General features: G+C 57.8%; 1 protein-coding gene across 10 annotated transcripts; it reads left to right on the forward strand.

Moving 5' to 3' along the window:
• The first annotated feature begins 3774 nt into the window (after positions 1 to 3774).
• Positions 3775 to 18750, forward strand: LOC308176851 (adhesion G-protein coupled receptor G1-like). Of its 10 annotated transcripts, none has more exons than XM_080553127.1 (16): positions 3775 to 4407; positions 4611 to 4663; positions 4699 to 4757; positions 11078 to 11163; positions 11671 to 12093; positions 12578 to 12695; positions 12836 to 12983; positions 13137 to 13259; positions 13688 to 13804; positions 14294 to 14339; positions 14736 to 14836; positions 14918 to 15033; positions 15631 to 15905; positions 17211 to 17322; positions 17581 to 17849; positions 18021 to 18750. In XM_080553127.1, exons 1-16 carry the CDS (start codon positions 3990 to 3992, stop codon positions 18140 to 18142), a joined length of 2586 nt encoding a protein of 861 aa, XP_080409253.1. In that variant the 5' UTR covers positions 3775 to 3989; the 3' UTR covers positions 18143 to 18750. The 10 variants fall into 10 exon arrangements, with proteins under 10 accessions (XP_080409253.1, XP_080409251.1, XP_080409258.1 ...); XM_080553125.1 differs by having other exon boundaries at positions 3777 to 4407; positions 14733 to 14836; XM_080553134.1 differs by having other exon boundaries at positions 4349 to 4407; positions 4541 to 4663; positions 14733 to 14836.
• The last annotated feature ends 606 nt before the right edge of the window (positions 18751 to 19356 follow it).

A 19356-nucleotide genomic window follows, 5' to 3' on the forward strand; every position in this document is an offset into this window, starting at 1 on the left:
CCGACAGGCCAGGAGCAGGGATGAAGGGCACCCCAAGGCCCCCCCACAGGTTGTGCCTGCATGGCGATGGGGACTGAAATAACATGAATTTTAGGACTGAAGGCACAGGGCTTTTGCTGGAGGCATGGGGAGGGCTGAGCCCCCAGGGGGCTCCCTGCACAGAGTGCACAGCTGATGTGGCCTCTCTGATGCCCCAGAAACATGGGCAGGAGGGGGAGCAGCCTGTCTCACCTCCTCAAGGAGAACCGATCCTATTTACCTTTCCTTTAGTCTTATCTGGCAAGATTCTGTGTATTTTCTCAGCATTTGATGCCTTTAGTGGGATGGGATTTCTGACCTGGGCAGCAGCTGGGATAAGGATGGAGCCCGGGACTGCATGGGATTGCAGCCCAGGGTGTAGCCAGGGCTTCTGCAGGGCAGGAGGCTCAGACCCACACTTGAGCTCTGCAGAGGGGCAGCCAAAGACCCGTGCCAGGCTGTCAGGGCTGATATTCCTGCCTCAGCAATGGCAGCTGGTATCTCCCCTGTGCCTGCCACTGCCACTGCCATGCCTCACCACCAGCCTCAGGCTGAGGTGCCAGCCCAATGGACAAAGCTCTGGAAGGAGTGAAAATCCTCAAAGCCTGGGGGGAACAACCAGCCAAGGAAGACCCTTTTGGGATCTAGATTTGGGACTTCACTGCTGGTGCCTGCTGGAGAGCCGACCAATGCCAGTTTCCCACGTCCTGTGGGAGCATCTTAATCCTTGTACTATCCCCAGGACCAGTTTTCACTCTGACTTCACAGATGTCACTGCCGGCTTGTTTGTAGTGCCAAGCCCAAACAAACAAGATGGTTTTATTGCTCTCTGCAGTTGGGTTTTACAGTCCTGGTGGACAGCAGGTTGCTGTTGTCATTGCTGCCAGATGGAGAAACCCTAATGAGGGGAGGTCTGGCCTCCTGATTTGGAGACCTTTGGGGTCCCAAGAGGCTGTAAAAGGCTGACTTTATGATCAAGGCTGAAAGATGCAGGGTCAGAGCCATAAGTGGCCCCTCATTGGGCTTGCAATGGGTATTCATCCACACCTACTGGCAGGGCAGTTTTGGGTCCGGATGCAAGGGGGACAAGCCGGGAGGAGCTGGGGACCGAGGCTCCTCAAGGCAAACCTCACCTCTTTCCAGAGGAACTGCCAGCTCCCTCTGCACCTCTGCCTCCTGCTTTCCCATGCAAATGAGCTCTCCCTGCTGCAGCTCAAGCCCAGGCAGCATGCGGCCCTCAGGGCAGCACATGTTTTCGTGAGACTGGCTGGGGGAGTGGGGCTCTGGGAGCGGGGCCAGGTGAGGCGAGCAGATGGGAGGCAGGGCAGAGCGAGAGCAGCCCACAGCTGTGCAACTGTGGAGGCCGAGGTGCTGGCATCCAGCTATTCTGGACTGTGCTAGGTGCTGTAACGAGGGGCATCGCCATGGTTTTGACTGGGGAGGCTCAGATCGGGCACAAGAGGAAAGTCTTTGCTAAGAATGTTGTGCAGCCCTGGGATGGTTCACTGGGGTTTCTGTCCTTGGAGGTTTCCCAGACTCAGCCCAACACAGGCACGGCTGCCCTGCCCTGGCATTGCTCACTGTCTTGCTCAGCAGGATCAGGGACCTCCAGACGTCCCCTCCTACCAGCACTGCTCTGTGATGTGGCTGCATCATCCTCACCCTCCCCCTGCACCGACTGGAGCTGAGCTGAGCCAAGCTCATGGTTCACACCCCAGCAGCACCTCTCCAGGGACAAGCACCCCTGCCTGCAACAGGCAACCAGGGAGGCAGGAGCCAGCCCCAAGCCCTGGAGAACCAGCGTCCGTGGATCACTGCGCCCAGGGACGTCACAGCTATCAGCGAGCAGCTGTGCCCTGCCCTCCCCTAACCACAGACCCCAGCCATTGGGGACACCATGGGAGCAGCAATGCCAGCCCGAGCTGAGCCAGCCAGCGCAACCACAGCAGCAGCTCCTGTCCCTGTGCCATCTGAGGGGAACACACCACCCTTGCACCACCCTGGCACTGGCTCTGGATAAGTGAGGTTGCTCCCAAGCTTCCGTCCCGGGTGCTGCACCCTGCCAATAATGCAGGGCGAAAGGGTCTGGGAGCGGGGCTGGGGGAGGTGTTCCGCACTCTGGGCTGGGGCCGTGGCTGCTTTCCAGCGGACTGGTACAGCCCAACAGGTCTCCTGCCCCTGTTGGCCATGCCTCAGGCTTCAGACGGCACCAAGGCACCCTTGCCTGCGCCGGCTCATAGCCAGCAGCAGCCTGGTGGCGAGCTCATCAGGACACGTCCTTGCCCGGCTGAACCCCGGTTCCCACAGCTGCACCTCCACCCTGCTCCTCGCCAGGCACTTCACCCACCCAAAGTGTTCACACCGCGTGGGGGCAGGTCTTCCTCCCTGCAAGGCTTCGGGCCGAGGCAAGGGCTGCCTGAAGCCCAGCCTGGATGAGACACAGGGATACCCCCCGAGGGACTGTAACAACACTAGATGACCACCTAGGTTACTACCAAATTCACACTCACATGGACAGGCTCTGGGGTGGGTGCTCGCACAGCTTTTAGGAACTTTTTAGGGCTTTTAGGAACTTCCCAGCTTGAGCAATAAATCCTTATCAGGCCAAGTGACTGCTGCTGGCCTGAGCCCAAGGGCAAATTTCCCTTGCAAGGGACAACACAAGGATTTCCTCCCCCCTTGCTCTGCAAGGGTCTTTGAAACAGCAGCAAGGCCTGCTGACTTAATCCGATAACATCAACAAGTGCAGACATCAACCTAAAAATAACTCTGTTAACCTCCTGATAACGTCAAGAGCAGACAAAAGTCTCTTTGTTACATAAACAGTTGCAAGAAAATGGCCTAAAATGTCCTTTCCTCATCAGAGCCACAGCAGAGCCATGACCATAGGACAGGGGGTCAGCACCTGACCCAGAGGAGAGCCACATCGCCAACTAGCCGGAGGAAGGAGTGGAGAGCAACTCCAGCAAGGGCCAGGAAGGTGCAAGCACCAACAGGCATGAGGGGAAGGAGGCAGCCGTACTCTGCTTGCTGATCATTTTTGTGTCATTTCTCCCAGGAGGCAGATTTATGGCGGTCCCTGATGGGGTCAGGTGAAATGGTCAGGGTGACCTGCGAGAGCAGGCTCAGCTCGTGGTGACGCTCCCACAGCTCTGGCTGCTACTGACTACATGCCGATGCTCGATCCGAAATTGGGCTCAGCCCCAGTCTCCATAGCGTGGGACTGCTGCCCTTCAAAGGGAGCCGTGTTAGCCATGGTGCGGCCACGTGAGGCTGCGTGAACGGCCCCGGCAGGCAGCCTGGCTTCCTGTGGGAGCTGGAATTGGAACAAAGTCAGAAGCAGCTTGTGGGTGATGCAAATGGAGGTGCAAGTCACTGTGCTGCACTCCTCCAGTGCAGGGCAGGAAGGGGGGCTGAGGCACCATCCCCGTCCCCCGGCACAGCCGTGTGGCACCTTTGGCGCAGAGGCCGACTTTTGCTTCTGTGCCACCCAGCACCTTTTGCTGCCAGTGTGTCTACCCTTCCCCCAGCAAAAAGAAAAGTTCCATTCAAAGAACTGGAAATATCTGTGAGAGCCAGTATTTACCCAAGGCACTTCCTGGCCACCTCCCAGCGCGCTCTCCTCCCCTCCATCTCCTTGGAGCCCGACTTTCTCCCGCACGACTGCTTTTCAGCACACACAAAAGGCGGCTTTGGCTGGAACCTGGCCGAGCTGTGCCCCTCTCTGCAGCAGCTCTGTGGGCTCTGCAGTGATCAGCACTGCCACCGCTCCTCACGGCCGTGACGCCCCCAGCCTCGAACCCTGCAGCTGCCCCAGGGTGAGGGCGCTGGCTGCAGGGTGAGAGGCAGGGTCCCCACCTCTGGGCTCAAGGCAGGGAGGCCCCCTGACCCCACATCCCAGCCCGCCTCCTTCCGATGCCGGGGTCTGTGTGGAGCCAGGTGCATGTGTGGAGCTGCGGGGACCAAGCCCCATGGTCAGGACCCTCGATCTGGGCACGGGGCAAGGGTCACTCTCCTTGCTCTGCTGCTTGTCCTGCTCCTTGTCTCCCTCATTTCCTGCGCGGAGCGGGGCAGAGTTCGCGGGGACACTCTGTCCTGGCTGCTCTCGCATAAACTATTATTTTTTAATCCCTTTTGCAGCCAAGCGTGCAGCCTGCCAGCCAAACAACTCCTTTCCTCCTCTGGACACCCGCCAGCCCCCGCGCCGTGCCTGGAGCCGAAAGGTGCTGGGAAGGAGGCAGCCCAGCTCCCGGCCGCCCCTGCCGGGGTCCCCCAGGCCACCCGCACCCCCCGGACCCCCCGGCCCGGCTCCAGCGACCGGGTGCCGCTCCCGAAGGCCGGGGGCACCGCGACCCCCCCGGGGGTCCCAGAGGGTCTCGGCGGCACCCGGTGCGGCTCGGCTCCTCCCGGTCCCGCCCGCTGAGTCACCGGCGGCCCGGGGGGGGCGGGGGTGGGCTGAACCGTGCCGTGCCGAGCCGAGCCGCGTCGTGCCGAGCTGAGCCGCGCCGTGCTGTTCCGATAGGAGCCGTGCCGAGCCGAGCCGTACCGTTCCGATAGGAGCCGTGCCGAGACGAGCCGTGCTGTTCCGATAGGAGCCGTGCCGAGCCGAGCCGAGCCGAGCCGTTCCGATAGGAGCCGTGCCGAGCCGAGCCGAGCCGTTCCGATAGGAGCCGTGCCGTTCCGAGCCGAGCCGAGCCGAGCCGCGCCGGGACAGCGCGCCCAGCCCGGGCCGGGCGCAGGTACCGGGGCCGGTTAAGCCGGGCGGGGTCCCGGAGCGGCGTGGGGCGCGTGCGGGGCTGGGGGCAGGAGCGGCGGGGCCGGGCCGCTCGGGGGCTGCCTGCGGCCGCTCGGGGTTGGACCGCGTCTGGGGTGCCGGGCGGTGCCGCGGGCTCTGGCCCCGGGCATCAGCCCCCCAACTCCCGTGGGGGCCTCCTGGGGCGCGGGGTGCTCGGTGAGCTGTGGGCCGAGCCGGGGCGCAGGGCCGCGACGCGTGCTGTGTGCCCCCGCACAGGCTGCGACACCTCTGTCCCCGCAGAGACGGGTCTCGCCTAGGGCCCCCCCCGCAATTCGCAGCCAAGGCACGACCTGTCTTGAAGCCTCCATCCCTACAAGCGCTTCCCTTCCCTGCTAAATCGGGCTTCGCCGTGCCTCTGCCCAGCAGCCAGGCTGAACGGAATTCAGCCGCAGAGCCGCAGATCCCCGTGCGCTTTGCGGGGCAGCTGTTGTCGGCTGCTGCCCTCAGCACAGCTGAGCCCTGCGAAGCCCCCGCCACTCTGCTGTGCCGTGCTGGGTGCGCGGCCGCCGCTTCCCAACCCGGGGAACCACCGGCACACCCCGCTTCTCCTTCCTGGCGGAGAGCACAGCATCCTGTGGGACGGTTGGCTTGTCTCGACACGGAGCTCTCCTTCCAGTGCCTGCCGGGGGATTCCTGCTGCAGCACTGCGGCTTGCTGCTGCCTGTCCTGGCAAACTGCTGGGGGCTGCCCTGGGTGCTCCCCGCCCGTGAGCTGCCTGAGCGGTCCCTGAGGAAAGGGGCAAAGAGACCAGCAAGACCCAGCAACACCAGATGGAGAATTGAAATCAGGTCTCCTGGAATAGCCTCCTAGCAGCAAGTCCGGACCGCTGTGAGTGGGGGAGCCAGCCAAAGCTCATTTCATGGCCTGAGAGCTGCGGTACCCACTTACAAGCTCTGCTGCCAGCAGGGAGCCAGGAGAGGTTTCAGAGACCTGGACAGCAGGAGAGAAAACAGGCTTTGGGCAGTGCTGTAAGTGCAGTCCTCCTCAGTACCACAGCCACAGTGGGTTTTGCTCTGCCCCTGCAAGGTTTGCCGCTCCCACGTGAGTTGAGCCAAGGCCTAAAAATGCTGCATAGTTGGTTCCAGTCCAGCTCTTAATCCTGCAGCCCGGGGGCTGCTATTCGGAGAGCAACAGGTTTGCAAACAACTGCGTGCTGCCGGGATGGGGCACACTGGGGCTGGCCTTCCTGCGTATTTTGGTGGCACCCATGGGTGTCAGAGGGACGTGGCGCTGCAGACAGCAGCTCCCACATGCTGGGGGCTCTGGCTGCAGCCGGGGGAGGGATGTGAGTGCCAGCCCCCGCGTGGCACCAGCTGGGCAGCAGCCTGCCAGCACTTGTTTTTCAGAAGGGCACTGAGCCGTAAACTTCTTTCCCATCAGCTCACCAACAGCTGGGCTATGGCAGCGACCAGGAAATCTGTGACCCAGGCCCTTGTACCTAGCTCCTCTGATGCTACAGCCTCCCCCCGGTGAAAGTCCCACAGTTCACCCTTGCCAGGCACTGGAATTGCTGCCATCCTCCAAGTATCCCGAGCCAAACATGAAATGGCTTGGAGCACAGTCCTGGGCTGCTCTGTACTCCCATGTGATGGGAAACATTTTCATGTGGATGACAATGAGACCCGGGAAGGGATGTTTCTCAGCGACCATCCAGGATAGAGCATTTTGGAAGGTGTTACAATCTGAGGGTGGTTTGGGTGGAAGAAAGGTGTGAGCCCATCTGCAGGAGGCCCAGGGTTTTCTGCTGAGGAAGGGAGGCCAGGCTGCTCCTGCAGCAGCTCCAGCCCAGGGTGGGCTTCGAGGGCTGCAGCCCCGGGGCTGGGGGAATGTGGTGGCCTTGCAGGCTCCTGGGCTCTGTGCATCGTGGGAAGCAGCGGCTGCCAGCTCAGCGCTGGGTACCTGCATCCCTGGGACAGTGCTTTTTTCTTGGTATTTTCTACCTAAGTTGGTGGCTGCCACGCAAAGCACCCTGCTGGGGACGATCAGACCCGCTCAGCCCAGGGTGAGGGGAAGCCCTTGTTGCCCATCAGCTCGGTGTTGCCAGCTGCAACCCATGCCTGAGGCTGAGTGCACTGTGAGGATGCCTGAGTGGGCACACCAAGGCCATTCCCACTCCTTACAGGTGGGAAACTGAAATCCCCAGACTTCACATCAGTTGCAGCATGCTGCCCCTCCTGCATCGGTTGCAATGTGCTTTGAGGATGCAGGCTGCTCCTCCAAGGCTGTGGCAACCTCAACATTGCTGCAGCCACACCTGTTCCTTTGGAGGCTACGTATAGCCCTTGCTGAAGCCACTGGCTTTGCATGATACCAAACAAGATGCTGTGTGTTCCCCACCACTGCAGAGGAAGCGTTGGGTTTGTTAGCTGAGGTATTTCTGGTTGCAGTGTTTTTTAGGAAATGGTGATTTGATGGTTTTGAGCATTGGAGGTCGGAACTATCTCTGCCTCCCACCAACTCTCCTACCGCTTCCTCAGGAGGGGAGGTGGCAATCGGCCCGTGAAGGACACCAGGTCTGTCAGGGAGCTCTGCTGGGCCCCTGGCAATCTTTATCAGGTCTCATCCCATCTGCAAAACTGCCCCGTGCCTGCGGATGCCAGTGTTGCAGGGGAACGTGCCTGCACGCTGCTGCGAGCTGAACCGCTGAGCCCCAGCCCACAGCCGGCGCGGGGCTGGCATGGCTCACCCCAGTGGGATTAGCAAATGTGCCCGTTGGGTCCAGGCAGCCAAGGGCGCCTTCCTGATGCCCACCAGTGATGGGAAGGGCTTGCATGCTGATGCTGTGACTAATGTGTGGGCTGGCCCCGGTGCCCACGGGATGCTGGCCAAGAACAAGGACACATTGTGAAGATGAACCTGGTCACCTGAGTGACCGAGGCTGGGGCCATCCTGAGCATCCCTTCCAATGATGGCCACTGTCCCCTGCATGGGATCGTTCTGTATCCTGTCTGGGGGAGTCTGTCCTGGCTGCCTGGGGCCACTCACATGCCTCTCTCTGTGCCTCAGTTCCCCCATCTATTTCCCAAAGCTTCGCCTTCTCTCCCCTGAATAACAGGCTATGGGTGAAGAGCTGTGTCCTTATCAGCATCTTGGAGGCTCGAGGCACAGACCAGTGGTGTATTTTAACAGCAAGCCTGGAAGCAAAATAGATGAAAGCTCCTGCATCTACGCGTTTCCGGTGTTTGTGTGAGACATGAGAGCATCTTCCCTTCTTGGGAAAAATGTCATGTGCAAAACCCGCAAGCCCTTGCCATCTCCAAGTAATCAAATACCTGGTGCCAAGTCACCCAGAGATCAATAAGGTTTCTCAGTGGTAATAAACACTGGGCTTTTTATTTTTTCTACTTGCCTCCAGGTTTAGACACAGTATTATTCGCAGGCTTCCCTTTGCAAGGCCAGCACATTAATTTAGTGGTGATGAGAGAACACAATGTAATGCCCTGATACTTCGTGCTGAGCTTCTGAGAAAACACATCCTGCCCTGTGCCAGTAAGGAGCCTGCTCCAGACCCCCATCTCCCCCACCTCTGCTTATCTCATCTGTGACAAAGCAGCAGCTTTTCTATGTGCTATTGTTCTCAGAGCAGCCTTGGAGCTGAGCTACCCGGCTGGGGGGGCTGGGGCGGGGTGGGTGGAAAAGCCTTCCTGCTCCAGGGAGGAAGGAGGGAGGCTGGGCTGGTGTGGAAGGGGCTGCTGCAATAGGTCCCCGCAGTGGCTTTCGCAGAAGGGTTCCTGGGAGAGCGGGGCAGCAGGGAGCCCTGTGGCACCTGGGTGCAGTGATGCTGTGCCCTCACCTGCGCTGTTCCCCACTGCCTCCAGGATGCACTTGGGGACCAGCATTGCCTGCTGTGGGTATGGGTGGGAACTGAGTTTTTCTGCTGAGAAAACAGTTTCAGGGGATTTTCTCTTGGCATTGTTTAGCTCAGGAAGAGGCAATCAACCGAGTTGGGGCAAGCAGAGCTCAGAGGGGAAATACCAGCTGCCCTCCTTCCATGGGGATTTCTTGTCTCATCTGTGCTCTCAGTAATGGCTGAAAGGGGACGATCCCTTTCTTTGGCAAAATCCAAACTGTGCCAGCACAGCAGAATGGGTCAGAGCTTGTCCCTCTGCCAGCCTTCCCCTGGCTGAAGCCTTGCAGCTTTGTGTCCCCCATGCGCTGGCTTGGTGCCATGGCACCATGGTTTGCATTCACGTCTTTGTTACTCCCAGCTTCAAGCACCGGTGCTTCACGTTGCCTTTAAGCACACTGCGTGTTTTGCTGTTGCCACCTGCATTTTGCCGTCACATGGCTGTGCTTTTTCAATACAAGCTCTCACTCCGTGGCTGCATGTGTGTGATTCCCAGGCATGCAGCAAGGAATGGGGACGCTGGCCTCATTCACATCCAGTTACCGCTGGCAAGTCATGCCCATGCTGTACGCCCCCAGCCCATGCCGGGGACCTCAGCAGCACAGTGCTTGTGCAAGACCGTTATGCCCATGGTAGCTGGTTGATTTACAGCCCAAAGCCCCTGTCATCCAGGGGTGACAAATTGCTGCGGGAAGGCTAACGTGCTGGGCCTGTTGGTGGTGACACACCAGTGCAGGATGTGCGCTGGATCCGTGCTGGCTGGAGAGACTTCCTGCGCTGCTCAGGAAAGCAGCAAGTGGCTGTGGTGTCACATTAGCAAACCTGTGCGGGGAAGCATGTCTCAGCACAGTCACAAGCCATCTCCTGCTGACACCCAGGCCAACCCAGAACCCGGTCCTGGGCAAGCGGCACTGGCAGTGGGTGAGAGGCTGGCCAGCACTGGTCGGCAGCCCCACTTCCAGCCTTGGCGAGAAATGAGGTGGGACCTTCCCCTTGCCACCAGGAGACCCGGTGACAAGAACACTGAGTTTTCAAGCCAGCAATTTTCCCTGGTCTTCACTACTGACAACCCTTGGATGCCTCTGAGAGCTTGTGAGACACAGAAGAGGCTTTATTTTTATCTTTCTTGTGAGACCAAGATGATATCTGTCATTCCTCTCCTCTCTTACATCACGCATTGGTCAGACAGAAAAGCCTCAACTGTGCAGCAAAGGGAGCCTTTGACAGCAATGCTTGCAGGAGCCCTGCAGCCACTTCAGCTGGTGGTCCCCTGGTGCTCGCATGCTGTGAGACAGGCAACAGATGTCTGCACATCTGGCCAGGTTTATGTCCACATGAACAGGACACCCTGAAACGGTGCTGGGGGTTTTGAGCGGGATGGTTGGAAGCAACGTGGGAGCCAGACACAGCCCTGGCAGTGGCAGCAACCTGGGTGCTGGCTTGGCGTTGGGCATCAGCAAGTGCTTGGTTCTGGCAGCCGCCCCACGCAGCCCTTGCTGACGGTGTCCTGTCCCAGGGGGCCAGTGTGATGCCCTGGATGGTGCACATTTGCATTACCTCATCAGCTTGCTAGGCACGGGCCATTTTCATCCTCTTTATGGTCCTGCTGCCCATGGGTGCACCCTTCATGCTGGTGACTCTGGGCGTTCCCTGACACCTCCTGCCACTCTCACCCCAGGCCCCTGGGTGGGGCTGGTGTCACCGTAATGCAGGCAGCGCCTGCCCCAGCTGCTGCTGTTGGGTGCAAATACCACAGCTGCAGCCACGGCGGGTGCCTCTTAAAAAGGTGGGAGCCCAGGGTCCCAAGACGAGCGTGGGAAGGAGCTGCACAGCAACTGTGAGACTGCTGCCAGGAGGTGGGGTTGTGCTGCAGCCAATGCACAAGCAGATGCCAGCAGATGCAGGCGGTGGGTGGCAGCTGTAGGGGGACAGAGCATGCTCGTATCCTGCACCGTGCTCCATCCCCACCACCGCTGCCTGTGGGTTGCAACGTGACCAGTTCTGCAGCTGAAAATATAGGAGCTGAAATCACCAGATACAATTCTAGGCCTGGTAGGTTAGGAAACCACTATTTCCTTCTGTTCTTTATCGCCTGCGATAAGAAGCCAAGACAGGAACCAAGATGTGAAGCAGCGAGCTGTAGAGGTTGGCGCCTGTGCTGGGGCCGAGAGTCCAGAGATTTGTCTGCCTCCCCCTGCCTCTGTCCTGCCCTTCCAGCCTCACGTGGCCATGTGGGGAGTCTGGCACCCGGAGCTCCTCCTCGCGGGTGGCAGAGGCACTCGGGAGCTGGCTGTTGCACCAGCCACTGTCCCCCCTGCACAGCCTCAGCTCTCCATCCCCTGATGCCATGCTGGCTGTGGGCAATGCTCTTGTCACCTCAAATATTTACATGGCCTCTTTTCTTTGTGACCTTCCAGGCTCTGCTTTCTCCTGGGAGCCAAAGCCAGTCAAGAGCCACCTGTGATGAAAGTCCTGCTCCTGCTCCTTCTCTCCCCCCTCCAAGGTAGGCTGGTCCCAGCCACATCCTGCCCTGGGCTAGCATGTCTAGGCTGCTGGAAGTAATTGGCAGCCCCAAAATGCAAAGGCTGAAGGCACTGAGGGATGTTTGCTGCCATGGCTTCCACAGAGGTGAAACATCTTGTGGGCTGATGTGCCTCCACTAGGGTCTCTCGCGTGAGGACCTGGAGATGGAGGGGTCCTTTCCGGAGAAAGGAGCAGGTCTCCATCCATCTATAGTGCTCCTTTGTCCTTGTCAGCCTGCTGCGGGGCCGGGGGGGTGGCAGTGGGGAGAAGCCAGCCCCAGGAGAGAGGAGCTACGGTAGCCCCGGGCATGCTGGCTCCTGGCAAACCTCCCAGCGTGACCATGGGCAAGTCGGAGGTGGCTCACGTCACACAGCCTGGCCAGGATGGGTTTGGCACACTTGGGGCAGCGCCTGGCATGCTACGTGCTGGCGTGTGGGTCGCTGCCCCTCTGGCTAAGCCAGCATCTCTCTGCGCTTGTGCAATGCAGGGGTGGGTGCAAGTGTCCGCCAGGAGGATTTCCGTTTCTGCGGAGAGAGGAACCAGACTGAGAGCAGCTCCGTCATCTACAAGCACAATCCTGCCAACATCTCCATTGAGAACACGGCCCAGGCACTAATAATAAAAAGTCCATTTTTGCCAAGCAGGAGAAACTTTTCCTACCAGTCCAGCTTGCCGCCCACTTTGGGCAGGTACCGCTTCTGCATCTACTGGTTCAAGCCCAACAGGACCCTCCGGCTTGCATACGGGAAGCAGAGCTTCCTCCTGGGCCAGGACCCACCCAGCAGCATCACCCAGGAGAGGGACACGCAGAAGACTGAAAGGACCAAGACCGCTATCTTCAATGTGTCCTATGTCTTCAAGGGCCAGAAGAACACCTCCCTTGACAGTGCATCTGAATACTTTTTCCCTGGTAAAGGCAGATTGGTGTTATTTTAATGAGATAAGGGTCAGTTCCACTCCCAGCCTGTGCTAGCCATCAGCAGAGCACTGGGGTTGTCCCGGTGCTGTGTATGACAATGTCATGACACAGCTAAAGGGTGATAGGAAGGACAAGTGCTTTTGCTTAAGCAGCCCAGTGGCAGTCCCTGGCACACAGGTGTCCCTGGGCGAGCAGCTACCAAAACATGAAGGCGGAGATTTTCCAAAGTGCTACAGCCCACTAAAATCCCAGGAAGCCATGTGCTTTGCAGAGGAATGCTGAGCTCCAGGCGGCCAGAGAAGCCGCCTGGGTCAGGGTCTCTAGTGGCTTCCCAAGCGTGGGCCCACATTGAAGCCCTTTGCTTTGGGTTCCTGCGAAGGCTGTGCCATGGAGCCAGCCCTGGCCAGCAGCTGGGGACAGGGGGAAGCTGTCTCTGCCTCTGCCCCTGACAGTATCTCCTGTCATGTGCCACCAGCCTCTCTGGAGATCATGCCCGTCTGGGAGCAGGACGTAGAGGGCCAGCTCGCTGCCCTGGACAGACTCCTCGCACAGGCGCCGGCCTCGGGTGCCACGGCACAGCGATCACTTCGGCAGTGAGTGCGGGGCTGGGCTGCAGGCCGGGTGGTTGTGGTGGTGGGCAGGGTGTTGGCTGAACCTGTTCCACGCTGGTGCCTTTTTCCTGGTCCCCGGCGTGGCACCTGCTGCCCTGCTCACTGCGTCCTGTTCCCCACAGCAAACTTGGGGCCTTGGAGAGGATGCTGGCGCAGGTGGAGCTCAAAGGGCAGAACCAGACCTTCGGGAAGGCCGCTCTGCGTGCCACCGTCCTGAGAGTCAGCACTGCGCAGGCTCCTCGGCACCTGGCCTTTGCTTCCCCAAGAGAGGTGGGTCTGTGGGGTGCTGGTGGGGACGGAAGTGCAACCCCAGGGCTGGGCAGATGTTGTCACCCCTGTCATCCCCACCACACCCAATGGAGCTCAGAGTAGCAGCCCAGCAGCATCTTCCTAAGCTCTGTCCCAATGGGTCTGTCCTTGCAGGAGAGCAGAGAGGTCCAGGGGTTCTCCGTGGATCTGCCAAGCAGCTTGTTCGTGACAGCAAAGAAGGAGGTGGCGGAGCACAGGGTGCTCCTGGTGGACATCAACAGCCAGGCCATGTTCCAGGTAACACTTGCGCCATGCAGCACGGTGGGGTGCCACTGTCTGGTGGCACAGGGCAGCAGAGAGCCAGCTGCAGCAGGGAGTGCTTGTACAAATCAGCACAAGGCATCGTTCCCTGGGCTGGCCTTACCTGCCCATTCATGTCCATGTTGCACCCTGCAGCATCACCTGCAGCTCAGCTAGGCTTTGCCTTCTCCTCTGCCCCTCCTGCAGCCCTCGCCCTTCTCGGCCAGCTCCAGTCCCTGCTGCCCAAACCAGGCTGAAGGCACTCACTTGTAGAAGGCGCTCTGGAGATGTTAGATGCTTCAAAAATGAGCTAGAGTCTTGACAGGGAAGCAGCACAGGTCCTCTTTGCTGTGGACTCTCACCAGCTTCACACCTGGCAGCTCTCCCTTCCTGCAGTGCCACCACCTCCTCTCCTTCTCCTACAGGATGAAAACAGCAGCCACATCCTGGGTGACAAGGTGGTTGGCATCTCCCTGGTGGACATGGTGGTGGCCAATCTCTCTGACCCAGTGGTCCTCACTTTCTTCCACAACCAACTGCTGGTAAGTGGGGGAACAGCCTCATCACACCCAACCCCTCCAGGAACAGAGGGGCAAGGATGGCTCAGGCCCTACCAGCTTTAAGAGTGGTCACGATCCAGCAGGCCCATGTCCTAGGCCTGCTGCAACCTACTGCATCTTCTGGCTTCATGGCTTCACCATGTGCACTAGTGGTGGCTCTGCCTACTTCTGTGCAGTGGATGATAATTTGCAGATGTGTCAACTCCAGCGCAATCTCCAGGGCTGGGGACACTTTGAGTTAATATTTCTTGGCTCATTCATAGCCACTGTTCAAAGGCGAACTCCTTATTTAAAACTGGGGCCTGGGAGGAGGTATCTGTTCTGCAAACTGCCAAGAGAAGTCTTTACCTTGAGCCTCTGCTCATGATATGGGCCAGTTCATCTCCTGAGACCATCTCACCTCCTGTCCAATGATGCCCCTAACAAACTTGCAATTCATCCTGATCAGGACCTGTTGTTTTGTCATTTCAGAGGAATGTGACCCTGCTGTGCGTCTTCTGGCAGGAGGACAGCACCGGTGAGTGTATGGGCGCAGGAGCTTCTGCATTTGTGTGCGAAGCATAGATGCTGTTTCTGTTCCCTTGGCTGAGTACTAAAGACCTGCTGGCTGTTGGTGGTAGAAGTTGTTCTGCAACTCCCTTGCTCCAGCTCCATAAACGTTTCCCATGGGGTCAATTTTAGGCTTTTTCCTCCATATCTAACCTAGGAGCTTTCTCCCTTCCCAGGGAGGGTACTGTTGCCCCTGAAGCTAGCAATCCTGTGTATGTATTCCTGCTAGCGTGTGCTCTGCATAGGGTGATCTGGGACCCCCCACATTTGTCCTTCCCCCTGCTGTGGACACCCTAACCTGAAGCTCTGAGCTCCAAAGCAGCTGTTTCTGCTGGTCACCAGATGCTTTCCCTTTCTTTAGCAGCCAGCTCTGGAAACTGGGATAGCTATGGCTGCACAACAGTGGAGGGGGATAGACAGACATACTGCAGATGCAACCACCTCACCTACTTTGCTGTGCTAATGGTGGGTAGTGCCTTCCCGCAGCTCTCTACATTATTCCCCCTGGCACTGCTCCTTCACTGTCTCATTCCTTCTTCTCCCCAGGTATCCTCTCCAGAGATTACCTACATACACAGAGACTATCTGAGCATCATCACGTACATTGGCTGCCTTATCTCAGCTTTGGCATCCATTTGCACCATCTTCTTCCTCTACTTCAGGTACGGTCTGGGTGCCCAGGTGAGCCAGTGGGCTGACAGGACACCCACATGCTCCCTCTCTGCATCTTTCCTGTTGTCATTACACTGGGGAGGGCCCAAGCTCTCCAAAGGCAGTTGGTGGTCCAGCTGGAAGCATGATGAAGGAGCCAGGCTGGAAGAAAGTAGAATGTACCCCTCCAGAAACCCTCTTTGCCAGGTCTCTTGAAGGGCACTCTCAAACACCTGCTGATTTTGGAAAACCAGTTTGGTTGTTGTCATGGAGCTGGCAAGCAGAAACCAACAAAGATCTTGTCAGGGAGAACAAGAGTGGCTTTTCTTGAGTAATATCACTGACCCTATGTGGATGATTGGGAGCTGAAAATATGTCACTCCCAACCCTCCATAGACTAAATCTGAAGTGCAGGGCCAGCTGCAGAGACCTGAATCTGCCTGTGTCAGTCCCATGTGTGGGGTCAGTATGTCAGCCCCTTACACTAACAAGGGTTCTCCTAACTCTTCGGGTGTGGTGTGTTGCCCCAGCGACACTGTGGGGTGTAGTGGGGCACCAGTGATACTGGCCAGGCACAGTGTTGACATCTCTTCCCCTCACTTCTCCAGAAGCAAGCAGCGAGACCAGATCACGAGCATGCACATCCACATGAACTTGCTGGGTGCCATCTTCCTCCTGGACTTCACCTTCCTCATCTCAGAGCACTTGGCTGCCAGCAGCAGCGAGGCAGCCTGCAGAGCTGGGGGGCTGTTCCTGCACTTCTCCCTCCTGAGCTGCCTCACCTGGATGGGCATCGAGGGCTACAACCTCTACCGGCTTGTGATCGAAGTCTTCAATGCCTACCACGACCACTTCCTCCTCAAGCTCTGCCTGGTGGGCTGGGGTGAGCATGGGGGAGGCAGAGACTCCCCAGGGGCAGGACAGTGGGGCAGACTGGCACATGGTAGGGTCGGTTTCTGCCCCTGGAAGTCTTTCCCAGCATATATGATGCCTGGATGGGGTTGGAGGCATAGCTGTGGTCTCTGAGAGCAGAGGGATCTGTCTCTTCATTGAGGAAGGAGGCTCAGTGACTGAGAGCAGAAACAGGGGCTAGAGCAACGGCAGGTCACCCAGCAAGGGAGGCATGTGACAGCCACTGCTTGGGGTCTTTAAATAGTGATGGGATGTTCTTTCTAAAAGAGACACCCCGGTGTGGTGGTTTCACCGTGCTAGGCAGCTGAACTCCACCACAACCGCTCTCTCACTCCCCCTTCTTAGAAGAGAAGGGGAAGAAGTAAAGGAAAGAACAACTCACGGGTTGAGATAAGGATAATTTAATTAAAAGGAAAAAATAATTATTAAGGAAAGATTATTATTAATTAAACAATTTAACTAAAGGGAAAAAGGGAAAGGGGAAAAGGGAGGGGAAAAGAAAAAAGGAAAAAAAAACACAAGTAAAGGCTGTGTGGAAGTGCAGAGGAAAGAAATTACTCTATGCTTCCCACAAATGAGCGATGCTTGACCACGTCCTTGAAGCAGGGCCTCAACGCACGTAGCCAGTGTTCGGGAGGACAGATGTTTTCGCAACGAGAGCCCACCCCCCTCTTCCTTTTTCCACCTTTTATTGCTGAGTGTGACACCATATGGTGTGGAATATCCCTTTGGTTGGCTTAGGTCAGCTGCCCTGGTGATGTTCCTTTCTCACTTTTTTGTCCACCCCCTAGAAGAGTTAGAGAGAGTCCTGATGCTGTGCCAGCACTGCTCAGCAGCAGACACAACACTCGTGTGATACCAGTGTAGCTGTTCTAGCTACAAGTGCAGAGCACAGCACTGCATGGGCTGCTGCAGGGAAAGTTAACATCCCAGCCAGACCCAGTACACCAGGGCAGCCCATAAAGATGGGCTTGATGCAGGAGACACCCATACATCTCTGTCCTCCTTTGGATAGGAGGTTGTGGTAAGAAGATCTCATGATCATTTGTGGCCTAAAATTCCATCACCCTTTGAGACCCCCAGCTGGGGTCTGTGCAGCACAAGCCCGTTCCTTGGCCAGGGCTTACACCAGGAACCCTTGTTGTATCCTCTTTCCTTGGTTCACCCCAAGGAGAGAGGACATTGTACACCTTATGAGGAAAAAGAGGCAAGTCCTTCCAGAAGGTCTGTGGGTCAGGGATGAGGATGGCCACTTTACTCTGTTCTTAACACCCAGGACTCCCCTTCTGTTGCGTGATGCTGATCTTCCTGACTAATTGGACGAACTACGGCCCGTTCTCCATTCCCGTGTATGAATCCATTGGTGGAAAGTCCACCAATGCAACCATGTAAGTCATGGGAAATTGATTGCTTGGTCCCTGGTCTTAAAGTCATCTGGTTCAACCTCCACCTCCTTATCCCACAAGGCTGTGGCTTTCCTGGGGCTTTGCATAAGGTGGGGCAGGGGATCCCCCCTCTGGGTTTAACTACGATGGGTGCTGAGTTAGCCCAGAACCTTCATGCTCCCCTCTCCACCCTCAAACCCTTTGTCTCATCCCCCTGTGGGATGACACAGCGTAACCCATTGCTTTTTCTCCTCCCTCTAGATGCTGGATCACGAGCCCCCTGATCCATAACGTGGTAAACCTGGGTTTGTTCAGCCTGGTATTCCTCTTCAACTCCGTCATGCTGGGGGCCATGGTCCGGGAGATCCTCCAGCAGAACAAGAAAGGCCACAAGCTCAAGCATGTCCTAGCCCTCTTTGGTCTAAGCATCCTGCTGGGCATTCCCTGGGCACTGGTGTTCTTCTCCTTCACCTCTGGCAACTTCCGCCTTGTTTCCCTCTACATCTTCACCATCATCAACTCACTCCAAGGTGATCCTGGGGCACTGGGCTCCTCCAAAGGGCATGAACTGCCATGGGACTTTGTGGGTGTGGTGATGATGGGGTATGAGAAGATACAGCTCGGGGAGACTGGCTAGCTCACTGTCAGCTACTGGTGGTCCTTCGAGGGGATTGACCCACTCTTTCTCCCTTCTCACCCAGGTTTTCTCATCTTTCTCTGGTACTGGACCATGGTGCTGCAGGCGAAAAAGTCCTCCAACTCCCAGAGCAGCTCTGACAGCATGAAACTGCAGCCTAACAGCAGCCAGAGCCACCCTGGCTGAGCCTCGTGCTGGCCATGCTGTGGGGCTGCCTGGCCGGGGCTCCCCGCATGGAGGGCAGCCATAGCAAGCACCAGCGCCGGCCGCTTTGCTACTCACCTGCCCCATGGGGTTGCTGGGAGCACAGGGATCTGCAGCAGAGACCCCCAGCCCCTCGCCTCCACCAGCTCTGCGTTCCCCATCACCATGTCCCCTGAAGTATCTGGGTGTCCCCGACCCTGACTGGGTGTCCCCTACCTGCTCCCACAGGGACAGGGCTGGCTCCAGGGGCATGACAGAGAGATGCGCAGGGCTGTGGCAAGGGACAGAAGCAGGAGCAAGAACAGGCCCCCCCAGCGCTTCCAGATGTCCCCTGCAGTGCCCCAAGGCCTGTCCTCTCCCCAAGGAGGGACAGCAGGTGGGAAAGGCCCCGTTTTCAGGCCTTGCTGGTGGCCGCCAAGAGGGCCCTTCCCTGGTAAGACAGAATAACCACCACTGCAACACCCTCTAGCAGCTGAAATAATCTATTTTTGTTATTTTGTTGAATGTTTCTCTATTTTTGTATGGTGTAAAAGTTTAATATTTGTGCTCACACATGAGACTTGTGCCCATTAAAGTTGTTCCTGCTCTGAGCATGGTGCCCCTGGGTCTCTGCTGTTGGTGAGCTGTCCGTTGGGGTTCTGCCACTGCCCCTCATCCCTCCGGCGTGCCCTGGCAAACAGGGCTGTCCCACCCCCAGGGAAGGGCTCAGTTTTTCTCTGTGCTGAATTTCTGCAGCTCAGCAAGGCCCCGCACACCAGCACAGCCCACACCATCCTGCTGAGCAGATACCAGTAACAGTGTTAACCAGCAGAGAACCAGGAGCCTGGTGCTGCTGGCTTTAGGGTGACAGCAGCAGGTCTCAGGGCTTGGGAAGTGTTTGCACTCTCCGGTGACTGTCACCATGCAGCAAAAAGGAAGGTGTTTCTCTGCTGGGTTGTGGGCAGGCTTCCCTTCCCTGTGCAGCCCTGGCAGCTCAGGTCAATGCTCAGTGTTGTGCCCAAGCTCTTCTTTGCATAGAGCAGCGCTGGGGAGAGGAACCACCATGGCCAGCTGAGCAACGGTATCAAGGCACTGCAGTGACCATTGGCTAAGCAGTAGGAGGGCCACATGGATGTGGACCTGGACTTTTGCTTGTGTCACTCTTGTTCTTACCTGCAAGCTCGGGTGCACCTGGGCTTAGGCATGTGAGCATCGTG

This window comes from Anser brachyrhynchus (genome assembly GCF_964034855.1).
Source record: "Anser brachyrhynchus genome assembly, chromosome: 12".
Classification (NCBI taxonomy): Eukaryota; Metazoa; Chordata; class Aves; order Anseriformes; family Anatidae; genus Anser; species Anser brachyrhynchus.